General features: G+C 35.7%; 1 protein-coding gene across 7 annotated transcripts in view; it reads right to left on the bottom strand.

Moving 5' to 3' along the window:
- Positions 1 to 16,414, bottom strand: part of LOC145690091 (large proline-rich protein BAG6) — a 122,520-nt gene extending 106,106 nt beyond the window's left edge. For 4 of the 7 annotated variants that reach the window (XM_081764640.1, XM_081764646.1, XM_081764642.1 and 1 more), the window contains exons 1-2: positions 16,241 to 16,414; positions 5,145 to 5,226 (exon numbers count right to left, since the gene is read on the bottom strand). In XM_081764640.1, coding sequence (XP_081620766.1) covers positions 5,145 to 5,207 — 63 coding nt within the window. In that variant the 5' untranslated portion in view covers positions 5,208 to 5,226; positions 16,241 to 16,414. The remainder of the gene's footprint in view (positions 1 to 5,144; positions 5,227 to 16,240) is intronic. The other 3 variants (XM_081764647.1, XM_081764645.1, XM_081764641.1) reach the window with 2 other exon arrangements.
- Positions 16,415 to 18,769: the final 2,355 nt, after the last annotated feature.

Here is an 18,769-nt window from a genome sequence, read left to right as displayed (position 1 = left end):
AACCAGGATACAAAAATTAACATAAATTACAAGACGAACAATGATGAGCACTCGTTGTCCAAAGTTCTTGAAATTATATTACTGGATAAATATAAATTCGAATGCATAATGCAGCTAGATTATTTCTGAAGCAGTAAAATAGATCATATTAATACTTCCTCACTGACTTGTCTAATTATAACAATATTTTCCTAACCTTCTTATATACACAATCATATATTTCTTAAAATTACATTCTTTCATCGATTCATGTTCATCCTGCTGATTAGTGGATTCGACTTTGTTGTCATACGAGTTTCGTTACCTTGCACCGCGAATTCCGGTAGTGCATTAGGAAGTTAATCAGAAAACGCCAGCATTTACCAATGTCTGACAAAGGTCGGATTGTAGAAACTCGAAAGGCTGGTGCCTAGATTGAACAAATGCCACCACTTGTGGATTGTTCGACAGGAGCAGTAGTCAAAATATATCAAGAGTGGTCAACGAAATGAACTATCGACAAAATTATCGAGGACAGTACAGACTGTCGGAGTGAGTGTCGTATTCAGCAATTGATACAACAGACGAAGCATAATGAAGCACCTCATTATCCAATACAACCCGTTGTGAACTCGAAGATATTGTCAATGAGGATGCACCATCGACTCCCACATGTGGGTCATGGCAGTATATGCTTCCAGTGTCACTCCTTCCCCCAAAAAAGGGGATCAATAACATCAATGACTTACCGGGTAAGTCACAATTTTTTAAGTTACTTCGTAGACGACAATGTGCTATTTCACGGTAACCCCACAAGCACTGAAATCCTCGTGCATTCTGTCGACAATGCAACCCAGTATTGCTGGGGTATGTATACATAAAGATAAATATTTTTTCCTATATGGCGATATCTTCCAGGACGATAAGGCACCTGGCAGGAATGTATACACTGCGCACGCCCTGAGTAGGAATGGTTCGAAGAACAAAGTATGCACTTCCAACATATTCCATAGCATATGTGATATGTCGCTGTTAGAACAGCACACATTTGGTATATCGAGACAGTCCCACCTATATATTGGCATTTGAAGGCTGAGTTACCTAGTTGCAGATAAATGTATAACGTTTCATGAATTAAAATGATCACTTTTGATTCCAGAATATAATTAATTTGTAGCTTAAAAGCGGGCTGTGTTAAATAAACAACTGTCTGTAGTTTACATACCGTGCCCATGTTGCTAGTTACTAAATTATATTCTGACATGGATGGAATAAATACTTATAAGTTTTATATATGTAATTATCTTATTTCTATTTAACATTAAGTATTATTTGCAGTACGCTTAATGTGGGTTAGCGGTAAAGTTTATTAAATACGGTACTGCACTGTCCTGGCGAACGTAGTGATGCGGCGATTAAGTATTAGGAACTAAGTGTTACCCACAAACAAAGTATTGTTATTATGATATATATAAAATATTGTCGTCGTTCTGACAGAAGTCATTACGTTCAAAACATTAATTTTGAGATACAGCTCTTTCAAAGTTAAAAAACCATCGCTAAAATCGGTTTGCTAATAATAATTAATACCAATATACGTTTTATGTTCTAATTTTATGTTAGATCTTATTCCTACACATAATTACACTGTTCTTGCATTGTTCAATTTTCTGTATTAACGCACAAAAACTCAGATTCAGGGAAATAGTAACTTCTTCCAGAACGGCAACGACATATTTTATTATATGCACATGGTTACCAAAATAACAAACACCAGAAAAAGGTGCAACTTATGAGATTAATACGGCATTGGACCACCTCTCGCTATCAGTACAGCTTGATGCGACCTGGGATGGAGTCAGAGGTTAACCCTTTAGCGTGCAGCTATGTACATATGCAAAGTTTGCTTTGAAATTTTATTGCACATGTAGTTTCTAGTTCGAACATAGAAAAGCAGCTTTGTGTATCAGCTAAGATGCCCTTTCACTAATGAATTTCTGAATTTCCCGCTAGATGTCATAGTATGCCAGCGTTGGGTTCTTATCTTACTTGTTGCACGCGGAGTTACGTCATATTATCATTTTTGAGCTTTCTTTGAGCGTTTAGGTGGACAGCTTTGAACTGTTGACTTTTTCTGTGTTAAAAGTGTAATGAGTGCTAAAGTACAAGTACGCTGACATTCGTCGCGTTTTATTGGTTCTATCTGGTTTTAGTGGACTTTGCAGATGTCAACGTGCAACTTTGCATGGAACCTATATGCAAACACCGTAAAATATCCCATAGACCCCATATTATTTTCTTTTTTTTTAAATCCCGCGTTTCCTACACCGAAAACGCTCCAAATTAAAAAAAAAAAAATAGCCTGATCGGAAAAATGGTGCGTTAAAGGGTTAAGAATGGTAGCACGCGGAATATTACACAATATCACGTACAGTGAATCACTGTTCCGCGAGAGAGAATGGAGATAAAAAATACGCAGGATTTATGTCTCCGAAGAGGACTACAGATTGAATGGACCAGGGGAGGTGGACGATGACTCATTCAAACAAATCAAACGTTTTCAGTCATCAGGGATCCAAGTTGCATGATCGCAGAAAGATCGGTGTCGTGCTAAAGCGTGATTGTCCCTCATCAGCGTTTACGTCAGTGCAACCTGACCTGGCATATGCATGTCCTTAACTCGCGGCGGGCTGTGATTGTCGAAAGGATCTGGGAGATGCTGCTTGAGTTCCTCTGTCACTTGCCCTGCAGGCGTACGACGGTTCTTAGTGATAACCCGCTTTAATGTTCGGTGGGATTTGTTATTGATGGTTTTCTTTCGACCAGTGATCCTTTTCGCCAATGTAATGTTGCTGTGAGTATTGTAGGCCGTCATTACTTTGGACATGTCTCTCGTGACATACCCAAGTCACCGCACAGAAAGTCAACTTGCCCTCTTTGGAAATCAGAGGTCTCCTATTTTACACTATCGCCATCTGCTCAGTTCACTGAACACTGCTGTTTTACCACTCTCATATTGTTCGGAATCTGTCCTAACATACCACCATTAAGAGTTCGGCGCTGTGATCACCGCCTGGCCACAGCCAACCCAAATATCTGACGTGTTTTCAATTTCTACTGTTGCGTAATGCCACGAAATATATATATAATTGGATTCAATACTATATATTGAATATAGTATTGGATTCAATTGGATTGGATTGACAATTTTTCTGGAGGTACAGAATCTTACCGGAGGCTTCAAAACTAACGTAAAGTACTTTATCATAGCCATAAAATATTCACGAAGAATGTCAGAAAGCATGAAGTAATTTTAATCAACCTAAATTATACTTGTTTCCCAACATTGAGTATCACTGCTATTGATGACCATTCCGTGCATCCGAATACGTAGGTGTTGATGGATCGAATAATCACACGTTCGATTCGCGGAACATGTATAGAATTTCCGCTACTAACTCAGCATTGTACGGAAATTAAAACTCATATTCCTTCCTTTAAAAATAAATAAATAAAAAATAATAATAAAAAAACAAGCTGCTTAAATCTAGCGCAATTCGTTTAGACCACTGTTTTTGTAGTGTCGATTCAAAGGCGAGTATAATATCGACAGCGTATTAAAACCAATCGATACTATAATTTCCTCTTCCAGTTTTGCCCGCGTATTTCTGGCTATTTCCTTACTGTAATTTGCAATGTACAAGTGTGCAAATGGAGTGGCGAAGGAGAAAAGAATTCATGTTCAGGAGATAAACAAAATTTTTCGTTTCATTCCGAGTACTCCAGCATCTAATGTTCATACAGAAAGCATTTTTTTATTACATGATCAACAAGTAATGTAATTTAATGTTAATGAATACTGAATTACAGAATCACTACGGATTTTGACTGTACTTGCAAAGCATTTGTAAACTGTATAAGGATCTGTAAGCCCAGGCTGATGGCAAATTGTAAATAGACGAACTTTAAATAAGAATTTTTGTACTTTGAAATTGTTTTATACCTGCTTTGTGTACTAATTCTTTTTCAATCATTTTTTTTTTTATTTATTCGTAATAACCATAAGGCCGTAATAAAGTCTCCTTATCTTTTAAAAAAAATGTTACCAAACCAATATACAGCTGTAACCGAAACCAACATACAGCTATAGCTGGTTTCTCATATTCAAAATTATACATGGAACAATTTATTAAGAATAAAAAAAATACATATCTATGACTGAAAATTACAATGAAAATTTAAGCAAAAATTTCACGAAAAAAAAAAAAAACTCATACGGCCAGCTTGTTGACCGTAAGCTTAAAACAACATAGTCTAAGAAATTATTTTTATTCTGTTAAGGCACTGAATTTATTTCATACTTATCATTTATTAGGTGTAATTCCAAAATCATGCTCTCTTAAGATGGCGTTCAAACTTATATCTTAACAGCCTAAATGTCCAAGTTCGGTCACAAACAGTTCAACAACATAAATGTACAGGTCTGTGAATCAATAAAAGAGTATCTTACGTACTCTTAGGGGACCGGACTACTGTCCTAGTTCCCTAAAACTAAATAGATATTAACGTTATCGTTGCAAGCTGAACAGAAGTTATGAACCAATACAAACACAGAATTATATCATTTATCGTGGTTTCACTGTTGCCAACAAGAAAAATTTAGCGACAGCACCATATCGATATCCTGCCATTATAGATATACATCATGAGTAGAAATTTACAAAGGCTACTCATGTATTTCGTACACGTATTCAATAATTTGGAATCCTGCTATATAATGCGTGCTTCTTAGACGTTAATTCGGGTCGCTGAAAACTTCTTAATTCGGGACAGGTTGATAACTCTGCATAGAGTTCAACTAAAATATATCAGGTCAGTCATAGCCTTTGGCAAGTTGTGAAGATAAGGAATCGAAATCGTTGTTTCACAATGTTAACTAGTTTAGGGCTACATACATCTCGTGAAATCACTGAAATTTTATACAGAACTTTCACTACAAATTGAATCAACCGCAAAGTGCTTTCAGGTAAGGAATCAAATAACACTAATCAACCAATCCTAGTGCAAGTTACTTTGTGCTCACTTACACCTACAGACACAAATTTTAAGAAAAACGGAAAGACCAGAAACTTTATCTTGCTTCGGCCTCCAAGCACAATACTTACATCGTCTGGTACTGAGAAGTTATGATTTTGTGAATCCAGAGTTTTCACTGTTAACTCAATCATCTTTCTTTTGTCCTTTGACCTAAAAGTATAAAAAATAAATGAAAATATAGTCAAATGAATTTTTCAATGACAAGAAATTTTAAACAGAATTATCCAATGCAAGAAAGGTTTCTTACACTACTTAAAATAAATGTTGCTTAATAACTTAGCAAGTCTTTACCTTTCTCAAAAAGCACTGCACATTTAAACTCCATAAATGCTAATATCTATGGTTAGGATTAGGAATTAAATTTCTGGACTGTCGACATCTGGCAATATTAGCCCCTCACGCATAAGCGATGACGTCCCTCAGTGAACGTATTAACCCAGGGTTTTGGAGAGAGAGAGAAACAACGGGAAGGAAAGAAGAGTGAACGAGGGAAAACCCTAGAAAATTAACTCAGGATGGCTGGCTTGAGAAATCTTGTACACCTTTCCGACTGAGTCCCTACCGGGAATCGAACACGGAACAGCTCGCATCAAAGGTAAAAGAGTTAGCGACTACGCTACACAGGACCACAGTAGTATCAGTGGTAGATCTGGAGCTGGTCTGGTATAACTAAGTATAAGATCGAAAATATTTCAAATGTACAATTACTAGTAGATGCTTTAGAGTGCATATTAAATATTCAAAAAATGAACTCAACTTGCATTCGCTACTAAGAGCTTAATTTTAAAATGCATATTTTCTATATTTAAAGCCCACATTGGGACTTTTGAGACACTCCGTCCATAAATCAGAACGCACTACAGTAATTAAACCCTTTGTGCTGTGTTTCTGTCATGTAACAGTCAGAACATTTGCTGGCCTTTCTTTTGTTAACAGAACAAAAATACAACAATACCTTCTATGTTTTATTAGTACCCTCTGGTTTACGATTGTGCCCAAGCCTCAGTGCGGGCCGAAATATAGAAGACAAACTTTTAAATGAAACGTATAGCAGCAGGTGCAAGGCGAGTTCATATAATATACTGGATGCCCCAGGAACCCGAACGCTGTTTTGGAACTCTAACCCCAAGCACGTACAGTATTTCATGTGTTTCTGCGTACTTTCCCCCTGTGTACCCATGTGTTTTGTCGTTCATAGTATATCGTGTAATCTTCGCTGCTAATTTTATGCCTTTGCACCTGTACTGTTTTATTTTCTTGTATAATGCATTCCCATAGCACAAAAAGTTCATTTTTCTCCAAATGTTAATAAGCCAGGAACGGATTAATCTTGTTTCTAATATTTTAGAGGAAAAAAAAAAACTTGTCTTGGAAGTCAAACAAGGAACTGATCTGGAACGGATTAAGTATGTATTTCACGACATAACCGTATTTCAATTTTTTTTTTTCTAAGTGGTGAATCTAGAGACAGAAAGTTTGAAAGACCAGAATGTATCTTGCAAGTTGAACAGGCCCTGTTGAGAAAAAGGAGAAAAAAAAGCACCGATAGTTAATAATATAGTTGTAATCTCAGATAATGTTTAAGGAGGATATTGTAGAAATATAAGTAAAGTCAATGCATACATGCACTTCTGATACACTATAATAATTCTGCAGTTCTAATGCTATCTTTCACTAAGAATCCCTATGAGTAATTTAACTGGAGCGGAACTCGAATCCGGGATCTCCGGCATACCGTTCCGACGCGTGAACCACTACGTCATCCAGTCTGCTTCCCAAAACAGCCAAATACTCTGTGTCCTACAGTCGATGCTGTCCACTTAAGCACAGCAGCTAGGCTGTGGTACAAGTCATGTGGTCGGAGTGGAGAGCACCGACTGCAGGGGTGAGAGAGTATTTGGCTGTTCTGGGAAGCGAACTGGGTGGCGTAGTGGTTAACACATCGGCACGGTATGCCGGAGATATCAAGTTTGAGTCACGGTCCACTCAAATCCCTTTTCACTCTTTGTAAGTAACTGTTGATTTACTTTGATTCTATAACATTACAACAATACTTTTCGGTACCGTAGGTGTAATTACAAGTTATCCGAATTGCTTTATTATAAATAGAGTTTGAGATATCAAATTGCTGTAAACAGAATTATGATCTTCTATTGAACGCCATGTATGAAATTGAATGCGATACTTATCGAAGCAGTTTTTCGAAATAAAGGGTTTTGAAAATTTTTTAAAGTTAAATTTTCAATCCATTGTATCTTTGTTCCTGTTAATTAACAGTTATCGACATTTTTTTCTTCTCTAGATAATTTTAGTTTGTCATCAGTGTTTCATTTCTAAGAGCTCAGTATCGGTACTCTAGCTTCTAGCGCAAAAGTTAAACTTATGTTTTTCTATATATCTGTCAAAGCGTACGTTTTTCAATATATCCGTCAAACAGCACTTCCACATTTCTGTTATACTGTAGCTGTGCAACGATTTAGCAATAATTTTCCGGATACAACCTTGAATACTAATTTATACAAATAATCAGTAGCGGATTTAGAAAAGTACTTTGGGAGGGGTTTCTCTGTTTCGTTTTCTAAAATGTCCTAATTTTATTTGGGAGGAGCTTGAAGTTTATGAGTACAAGCATAACTAATATTTCGTTTCGTTTATATATTTAGCGATAATCTTCCGGATACAACCTTGAAGATCATTTTATACTGAGAATCAGTGGCGGATTTAGAAAAGTATTTTGGGTGGGCTTTTCTTACTAATGTTTAGTTTTTCTAAACATTCCTAATTTTTATTTGACGGGAGCTTCAAGTTTATGAGTAAAGGCATAACTAATAGATATTTCGTTTGCTTTAGACATTTCGTAATTTTGGGGAACAGGCTTCAGTTCGAAAGACTGACCCCCTAACCTTTGCAAAACCGTCACTGCTGGTAATTAGTAATAATAACGATTTAAAAACAATAAGGAAGTCGGCCAACTCACAGTACACGCACTATTTCTACTTCACAGATGAAATGAAGAAAAGCTTTGTCAGAATGGTCGAATGCTGGGTTGAATCCCGGACTTCCCGATAGAAGCGCAAAAGTCCCACTCAGTCATCTTTGTTGTGCAGTTGTATTTATCTTAAATATATTCCGTAGTCCTGCTTTTTTTGGTGGTGGGGGAAAGAGTTCCGTAATGATATGAAGGGTGTGAGCCAAGAACATGGTAACCAACAAATTTTCAATTGCTGAGTTATGCAGCACCAGATAGACAGCAATGCATACCGCTTCGTTTAATCCTTCATCAGTGGTCGAAGTGAGACGGTATGCCATACCGCCTCTGGTTTTTCAGTAATGAGAACATACCGTCTCTGTTTTTTCAGTGATCAAGACAAAATTTAAATAGCCGATATGTTGATCAAAATCATAGTAAAACATACCGCCTCCGCTTTTTTTCCCCAATTCGAACACTGTTCTTCATGTATAGTCTTATGTGAAAAATCAGCTTTCCGACTTTCAAAATGGATTGTGCAGCAGAAAATCTCTAATTTCTTAAAATAGTAAAATTGTGGGTTACCATGTTCTTGCCTCACACCCTTCATATGTTGAATCCCTCTTGTGAAAAATTCAGAAAACTTGAGAACTGAATAAACCGTAATGGTGGTTATATAAAACTGTAGAATTTCAAGAATATACAGAACCAAAAGCTCTATGTGTGCAGCCTTTAAGGGTATCATATAAATAAATCTAAGTATTTCTCTTATATTTTATTTTGTTCCAAAAAGAGGGTATAGACACTATTGAAGTAAAAATATTACATACAATTTTGCTAGTTATTTGTGTATTTTTTAAAAGAAGTATTTACTTTTAGGGTTCGCTGGTTTACATCAGCTGTTTTTTTTTTCTTTTTTTAAAAAATAAACAACTGGTTTAAACCCATAAATAAATAAATAAAAAGAACAAAAAATGCGAATTGTGTGAACTTCATGGTGACGTTTCCACACATCAAACCATCTGCATTGGTTTTATTTCCTTTTCACCTTTTAATCAAGGTGTCCCATGTTCAATTCTCGATCGAACCAAGACCCTTCTTTCATACGTAAACAAAGTAGCGGTTCAGTTGTAACTTTAAGCGAAAGTCTTCTTGATAACCTCGGTATTACGTAAGGATGTTAAGCCTGAACATACGAAACGAAACCAAATTGTATATTTCTGCATGCCTGAATGCCTGTTGTTTTATAAAGAAGTCAAGATTGCTTAAATATATTGATAGAAATTGGCAAAATTTATCGATTGCCTACGTAGCTTCCAACATTAGCTTGGATTGGGCTTTCAATGATATGTACGTACTAAATTTGTAATTTAATACCTAAGTTTTTGCGTACTGATTATGATACGTTAACCTTTAAATTTTACATGCAAAGCAATAATAGGATTTTTCCGTTATTGTTTTACATTTAGAGTAATGACGGGATTTTCCCGATGGCTAGGGCGGGAGTTTCCCAATTTAAGAAATTTACTGACCGGACTTCAAGCTTATGTGACCTCTTCCAGCATAACCCCGTTGTTGCATAATAACACCAAGGCGAAACAAACTTATTTCTGTCAATATGTAATATAAATACATAAAGCAAAATATCTAAACCCAAAAAACCTAGTTTAAACTACCCCCCCCCCCAAAAAAAAGGGTTTTTTGCATTTTCAAAAACAACCATGGTTCTTGCCAACCCTGCTTACTTTTGTATATAGGAGGTTAAAAACTTATTATATACAATGGTTAATTCTTTGGAATTCATAATGTAAATATGTTGAGAAGTAAAATTGTTTGAAATACCTTTTGAAATTCGTGGTTTATTTTCGAGGTTCTATATTACTATCGGCATCAACCACTAATTAAATGACTTTTTGTGTTATAGAGAAGCGAAACAAAATCTGCTTTATCAATCCGGTCCGTATGTCCACATTTGTGGACAGAAATTGATATATTTTTGCCTGATCGTTTCATTAAATTTGTTCGATTAATTCCTGGTGTACACATGCGTGGACATTTGAACACCATATATATATATATATATGGGTGATTCCACGAAAAGGGGAAATTTTCTGTCACGGGCATTTCTTCAAACTACTACTAGAAAGAATCACCTCATTTTTATTTTGTTTGGTAGTAACCGTCACAAAGTAGGTATGCCATGTATAACAGTTTGCAAATATACCACGAAACATACGTAAAAAATTAATTATTACCCCATTTCTCAACTCCGTGGGCTGTCACAGACTACAGTTCACTGATTTAAATCAATAAATTACAACTGAAGTCGCAAATCAAACATCATTTAATGGTAATTAAATGGAAGAGAACACTTGAATGTTTCGGTTTTGTGGAAAGTAAACCTTTATAACGATTATTTTCGAAAGCTTGACTATGCTTCGTTTCTGTCACCTCTATTTCGTCTCAACTCCATGGCAATAGAAAAAATTATCATTGCTCTCAGCAGATAGAATGGTCGTCCACATTGGCAACACCCACACGAAGACAAGGCAGATATGTTTGACTGAAGAACAGAAAAAGTTGTGTGCATGTGTTAAAAGCTATAGGAAAAATATTTTTGTGTGTGAAAAGCAGGTGCGTATATTAATTGATACTCAACACCATGGTATTTATTACTGAATGTATTTGTATGGTATATACCTTCTTTCCCTTGAGGAACCTACGCCTTAACGTAGAAAATTCGTACACAATTACTCACATGTATTGGTTAAAAAGTGGGCCGGTAAAGATAAATTATATTCGATTTTCTCAACTCCATGTCCATCTGAAAACTAAGGAATCCACGGTGTTGAGACAAGTTCACGGAGTTGATAATCCTAGTGTTTGTTATGCTCATGCTCTTCCAAATAATTGTTCTTTCAATATATTGATATAAATAAAGCTCGTTTATGGTCTAGTGACTAGTATGCTCGCCTTTCGTGCGTGGTTCTGGGTTTGTTTCCCGGTGGAAGCTCAAAAATTAATGGTGTTTACTTCGCACAATGAGGCAATTGAAAAACTCATTTGAGTAGAGATGTACTGAAACCTGATCGCGCAGACCATCGCAACGGTCGTAGAAGCCGACACGCTGACCACATGTCATTCACACTCAAAGGCCGGCTGGTGGGTCCTAGCCCATTTAAGGAGTGTTTCGCGGAAGTTCAGATTTGGGGCTGTAAAGTAGCCGGAGGTAAAACTTCAGTCAAGTCAAGATGGATGGTATCTGTTTTTAACTTATTGACGTCTCAATCTTATGATCAGCTAATTGTTTTCTTTTCAGGGATTGTCGAAGAGTCTGATGGCAAAGTACGGACAGTCAATTTTATGACGTGGATCGGGAGGAATTTCTCCTGGCCTACTAAACCTGACGTTTAAAAAGCGTTGGCAGTTGTCATTCTGTGTAGACTAGAACAGCCCTTCCCTGTTTCCTCAAGACATTTCCTTCATTGGAGTGGAAAATGAGGGCTACTTAACAAAGAACATCGAATTATCCAAAGAAAACGGAAATGATGAGTGCCTTACACTGTCATTTAGTGTGCATTATACAGGGCGTTTCAAAACAATACCGACAACGTTTGGGAGGTAATTCCTAACACCAACTGCACGGTGATTCCTAACACCAACGGTATTGCACTTTCGACGTGTTGACTTGATCACACAGAGAAGACAGACGGTTTACATAAGCTCAGAAAACAAATGAAGTAGACAATAGACAGGTTTAGTGACTACTTCATCTGTTTCGTAAGCTTAGTCAACATATTGAAAACGCAATAATTTTTCAATATTCGATAAGTGTATGTGCATTTCTTTTTTTCTTATTTACGTCACATATTCATATATATATATATATATATACAGTGGCGTATTTAGGGGGGTGGCTTCCGGGCTTAAGCCCCCACCCCCCGAAATCTTACTTAGTATAGTAAAGTCTATGAAATATCTTGCAGAATTTTCACATTTCCAGGCAAAGCCCCACCGAAAGTTAGCAAAGCCCCTCCCGAAACAAAATCGTAAATACGCCACTGTATATATATATATATATATACACTCAATTTTGGAACCTTCATTAGATATATTTTCATGTTTGCAGTATTTTCTGGAGTATTTTTTTTATAACAAATTATGTGTCATCTAGTTTGTTAGAATTTTATTCAACATAAGGAGAATAATTCTAACACAAAAATATTGGAAAATTATTTCAATTTTTATGTAAATTGTAAGCTTAATCACTTATAAACCAAAACTTATGACCCAGATGTATCACGTATCTCAACTCCACAGCAATTTTCAACTCCGTGTTAACTAATCTCACCTCCGTGACCTATGGTCTCAACTCCGTGGGTGCTGAAAAGTTTATTATTTTTTATTTACTACACCAATAACGATTCAGCTCTGCTGAACACCTAATTAACATGTACTTAGTAGTAGTAAGTGCATGTGATATTTATATCGAAATAGGCGACCATCAACGGAACAAAAATTTTCCAAGTGAAAATTTCCCTTTTTCGTGGAATCACCCATATATATATATAGTGTTCAGACGTCCACCCATGTGTACACCAGGAATTAAAATTTATATTTTCGGTAAGCTCGAGTGCAAGCGGCAGCCGCCCTTCAATTGTCTGAGATGCCAAGTTCTGGTGGAACACAAGCTTTTGCAAGTATTATTTTCGCGCATACATATATTATTGCTACATTCAAGATTTTTTTTTTTTTTTTTTTTGTGATAAACAATTAGTTTCAGAGACTTGTTGGGGATTATTAGCTTTATTTCTGATGAACAAAAAATAAGAAGTTATTTTTTAATGTCCACAATTGTATATTTGTTTGTTGTTTCTATATATTTTTTCATATATATACATATTCGGTTTGTTTTGCTGTAAAATTGTACATGCTGGAAACGAAACGTGAAATAAATGCACTGAAAGAAGTAAAATATCCATTATTAACTACAGCATTATTTCATTTTCATTATTAGACAGTATAGGAAAGTTTGTAACTACACTAATTTCAACTATTTGTGCTAATTATTGATGGTACAAATATTGCAATCATATACTCAATTTTTTTCATTCTTTTCATTCTTACAAGAGCTAACTACAGAAGGCATTCTAGATTTTCTTGAGGGTTCATATATTGACAATTCAGGTAATTATCCAGATTTTATAGATGATTACTCCAGAAAGTCTAGCAGTGAAGATAACGATGGCGGTGTTGCAAGAGACGAAAATGATAATAAATTGTTTTACTCGTTATCTATTCTATAGAACTGAATTATCTAAGAGAGGTTGTTTGGCCTGTTACAGGTGGGTCCATTTAGTTGTAGTGCGACTCCCTCTTTTTTTGAACACTCATTTTTTTCTTTGTTGGACAAAAATTGGAAAATATGCTGAGCAACTTAACATTCAAATTTGAAGGTGTCGCACTACAATTAAATGGACCTACCTGTAATTGGCCAAATAACCTCTTGTAAAGAAGTTAGTTCTTTACACTAGATAACGAGTAAAACAATTTATTGCTTACTCTTTTCGTCTCTTGTAAAACCGCCATCGTTATCTTCAGTTAAACTTACTGGAGTCATCTTGCATAAAATCTGGATCATTATCTGAACCCTCGAGCAAATCTAGATCATCATCTGTGGTTAGCTCTTCTAAGAATGAAAAGAATGAATCCATTGAATATAATGTTTGGTTTTGAAAAATGTAGATGAAAATTGCTTTTATTTGTTCCACAAAAAATGAAAAATTGATATTCAAACACAACAAACAATTTCATGTGTCATGTTATGTTCTCAAGAAAGGAGAAAAATGTAAGAAAAATATTACTACATAAAAATATATTCACTAATAAAATATTCAGTTCATGCTATTTTAAGTGCACAAACGTGCCTGTTGTTTTGTTGTTTCACAACAATGTAATATCAGAAGAAAGTTATAGTATGGCACAAAAACGCAATAAAATATATCATAATTGTTCACAAATATTTAAATATGCAATTACTTGTTATTGAACCAATGTCCACAAATGTGGACACAGTTTTTTTTTTTTTTTGGAGGGGGGTAAAACAATAGAAAAAATTCAAATTCTGAAATATAATATTTTAAATGATGCAACATACAAATGAAGATAAGTTAGTAGCCAGGTTGTTTCCTTTCTTTATCAAAGCTCAATACTCAACTCACATAAAAATGCCCAGCAAGCGATAGTCAGTGAAGGCGAGTTAGTAGCCAGGTTGATTTCTTGATTACAACTCAATGGGGATTCGGGCCAATGGTCCAGAACCCTGCCGGGGCAAATTGTTTTTGTACTGTAGTTTGTATGCCATATATTGGACGCAAAAGGGTAAAGCCTTTCTAAGGTGTCTTGACAGGAATTTATCTCCACCCTCCAGAAATATTTTCTAAGGTAGCAGCAATGCCTTAATATTTTAGATCTATTCTGCGGCAGAAAGGCCACGCTGTTTGGCCCCGCAACGATTACAATGGTTACCACAGCTTTTGCTAATAACTGCACACAATGACTGCCCGTTGGCATCAACAATTTTAATACCGCTACATGACTAAGTTCCTCTTCATTACCTGTATCCCTCATTTGATGCGGTTGGAGGTCTAGCAACATCCAATCATTACCATTTTAACCAAAACAGGGCTGGTCTTTTGCAATATACAAAGAAACTATTCTCTATTTTGAATATATATATATTTTTTATCTACAAATGACTATTTTATATTCTATTACTAGCAGCGTTCACCCCGCTTCGCTGCGGTCACCCCGGAACGCAATAAACTTTGTTACTTAGATAATTTTTACTTTTTCGCTTTCAAGTGATATGATAAAAACCATAGAAGATTGCACTAATGTTAACATTATATCGCCTGTCATTTATGTTAACCCGCCCCGCTTCGCTGCGGTCACCCCAACCCGCCCCGCTTCGCTGCGGTCATCCCGGAACGCAATAAACTTTGTTACTTAGATAATTTTTACTTTTTCGCTTTCAAGTGATTTATAGCGCCTGTCAGTTATGTTAACCCGCCGAGTCACAGGGTCATGCGGGTTGCATATAAATACGTTTATTTTTATACCTATGATGAACTAATAACAAAGGATTTGTACGTATGGACACCTGAATGGTCAATTATCTCAAGACACTGGTAATTGAAAATTAAAGTGATATGATAAAAACCATCTAGGGTCCACATCCTAACAACCCCCCAAAAATGAAAGAAATCGGTTCAGCCGTATTAGCGTGATGAGCGGACAAAGGATTTTTTGTACGTATTGACACCTGATTGGTCAATTATCTCAAGACACTGGTAATTGAAAATTAAAGTGATATGATAAAAACCATCTAGGGTCCAAATCCTAACAACCCCCCAAAAATGAAAGAAATCGGTTCAGCCGTATTAGCGTGATGAGCGGACAAAGGATTTTGTGCGTTCTCTTTTATATATATAGAAGATAGATAGATAACAACAGCACGGTCTACAGCAGCATAATAAGACTTACGACCTCAAACTTAATTTACACGTAGGCTATCACAAAATGCGTCTGATGCTATGATTCATTATATATAGATTACCTGAATACGGTTACCGTAGTTATGATTATCCCCTGATATGAATGTGACTTGACGATCAAAATTAATTTTGTAATTATGTATCACAGAATGAAATCCACAGTATCAATACGCACGTTATAAGCAAAATTGCATTATTTAAAGCTAATATGCCTGTAACACACATCTACATCGATCTTCACAAGATGGATGGCACCCTATACTAACACATGAAATTCATAAACGCATTGTATATAATTAAATTCAAGTAAGACACCGATACCGACATGATAATATGTATAACTTCCCGCGAAATTAGTATTTCCTGGCCTCTACCTCCAACTTGCTACATGCACACAATAATCATGGATTTTTAAGACCATTAAGTTCACGTCATTTCGAATGTTCAACAATAAGAACTACAAATATGCAAGTGATGCAATATCCAAATGACCCAAATACCCTAGAAATTTGGTACTGCAGATATCTCTCCACTTATTATTCCCTTTAATGAACTGTCATTTTTCTTTTTCGCATAGACAACGTAGCAATATGCACAACGCGTAACAATGATACACATGAATCATCAACACATAACTTACTTCACTAAGTCTTACAAATCACCTCGCTGAAACGTCTACATTCACAAGTAACAAATCAAAGCAGCTGAGCTGCAATATCTACATTTAGTCACACTAATTTAACTATCATCCAAAACTCCTTAACTTTTTCCAGCAATTCCGTCTCCTTCAGTCATTGAATCACAGTGACGCCACCTATAGGTAAAATTGTACTTCCGTACAACGTTGCCAGAAATACCTTTTGAAAGAAATCGTATGCCGACTGATGTGCTCCATTGGCCAAATAAGCACATGATTGATCTTACCGGCTTACATCCATGCAACGCATGATTTTCCTTTCAGTTCACTATAACATTTCAATTATAATTATATATCCATTATTTGTGTTGTGTTGTGATCTTCAATTTGTTAGACCATTGTGACTGAGATTCCTTACCACTTTGCCTCAAAGAAACGAAAATCTGCGACTTACAAGTTTGTGATAGACGGCATTGCAATTAGGCGCGCTATACATTACGAGATCAATCCTAGGAAATATCTTAGGATTTATCTTCGGAAAAATGTTATGACATATCTTGTAGGAAATCTTACCCTTGTGTGCCATACACGTGAAGATTTTTCCTGTCTGACCGAATGACGTATATCAACATTGTGAAATAGTTCTATTTAATAAAAGTATAAAGTTGAAGAATTACTATGCTAACCACACTGCACATCCCACTGATATTAATATCAGGCGCTATATTGTTAAATTGGATACCTCTAAAAAAAAAAAAAAAAAAAAAAAAAAGCATAAGTCAGAAGGGTGCTGGTATACTTTTGGCGCACCACATTTTAGAAGATTTACAAGTAAAATTTAATACTTTGCATGAAAAGACATATTTATAAGGAACAAATTTTTTGGAAGCAACATAATTAAATACAAAGTAATACACCTGTATTTTATGTTTTCAACCGTAGGGTTACTAGTGTAAAATCATTATAAATGTTTTAACGGCGGTTAAAATAGGTGAGACAATGTTTAACAGAAAGGGTCCAGCTATTTTTTCTAAGAAATGCTACAATTTCGGTAGTTTATATTCACATTAGTTTAGTTTAGGTTGGTTCAGGTTAGTTACGGTTATGTTACGTTAGATTATATTAGTATATGGGTCCAACACAATTTTCAAAAAGTGATAGAATTTCGCTTACTTCTATTAATATTAGGTTAGTTTAAGCTAGTTAACTTCATTAGGTTAGATATAGTTAAGTTGTGTTAGGTCTAAGTACTTGCATCTTCCATTTCTCCTGTAAATTTTGTATGTTCTGCTTACTTCTGGACCCCTTCTGCGAAACTTTTACGTAAGTGAGTGCATATGAAAGTTGACCGGTGATACTATTACTTAATGCATTATTTGCGTTGCGTTGCGAAATTTCCATACGGGAGCAAGATTGAGACGAACGTTTAAAAAATCGAAACGAGCCGTGTCCAAAAGTGCAAAATGCACACTTCGAGCATACACGCTCGAAGTCTACAAATGAAGTGCACACTAGATAATGTACACTTCGTCAAATTAACATTTGGTCCGCACTTCGTTCCAGCGCCTCTCATAGTGGAACATAAAAGAGAGAATTTCAAGATAAAAGAAAGGAGAATTTCAGTGCTAGTAAAAATAAACTAATGCTTATTTAGATGAATAACTTCCCAGTTATATTAAGGAAAAATATAATGTACAGATTGACAATATGGGGAAATCATAAAATAACTTAAGAGTTCCTTTCATGTATGCCAACAGCATAGATACCACTAAACTATTGGTGATGTTCTATTGTATTAGGCACGCTTGCGCAAGGGAATATTTACTAATCCACCAGGAGGAGAGTAACACTGGTGGTTAAGGCGCTGATGACACTGTTGCGAATTCTTTGTGTATACATCGAACTGGGATTTTTATTATGTAACTTTGATTAAAATGTATCCTCAAGTGTATACAAAATAGTGTATCTCACGAATTCTCATGTTAGAAAGTTGAAATTTGAAATAAGAGGTTCTTATTAAAAGTAAATGGATGTGTCCAGCGTCTCAGAAAACCTTCCTTCTGAGAAAATGGGATATGGAGGCAAGTTCTCAAATTTTTTCTCAATGTGTAAAAACGATATCAACGTTGTCTTTCTCATTATTACGTTAAAACAATTGAACTGTTTGAGATGCATTTTGGAAAGTAGTTAGCATTTAGGTCAAGCTGGATTTTTATTATTTCAATTTAATTCAAATATGCATCCTCAGAGGGCGAAAAGGAGTTTACTTCATAGTCATTATATTTTAAAATGACTTTTTCGTTACACGAGGAATGATTTCCTAGATAAAACATTCCCTACGGTGGTGATTAACAAAACATCAACGAGGATTTTAATATCAATTTACATGCCCACGCAAACATCGGATGCCCTAGCACGGGCCTTCTAGCCCCCAGGTCTGGCGTCCATGTGTCTCGCATTCCATCTTTTGTTACCTCACTTCCGAACGTCATCTGTAGCAGAAAGTAGTACTATACCCTATAAACTTTCTCT

The sequence above is a fragment of the Thermobia domestica genome, chromosome 7, assembly GCF_964235325.1.
Source record: "Thermobia domestica chromosome 7, izTheDome1.hap1.1, whole genome shotgun sequence".
Lineage (NCBI taxonomy): Eukaryota > Metazoa > Arthropoda > Insecta > Zygentoma > Lepismatidae > Thermobia > Thermobia domestica.
This window is presented reverse-complemented; position numbering and strand designations above follow the sequence as displayed.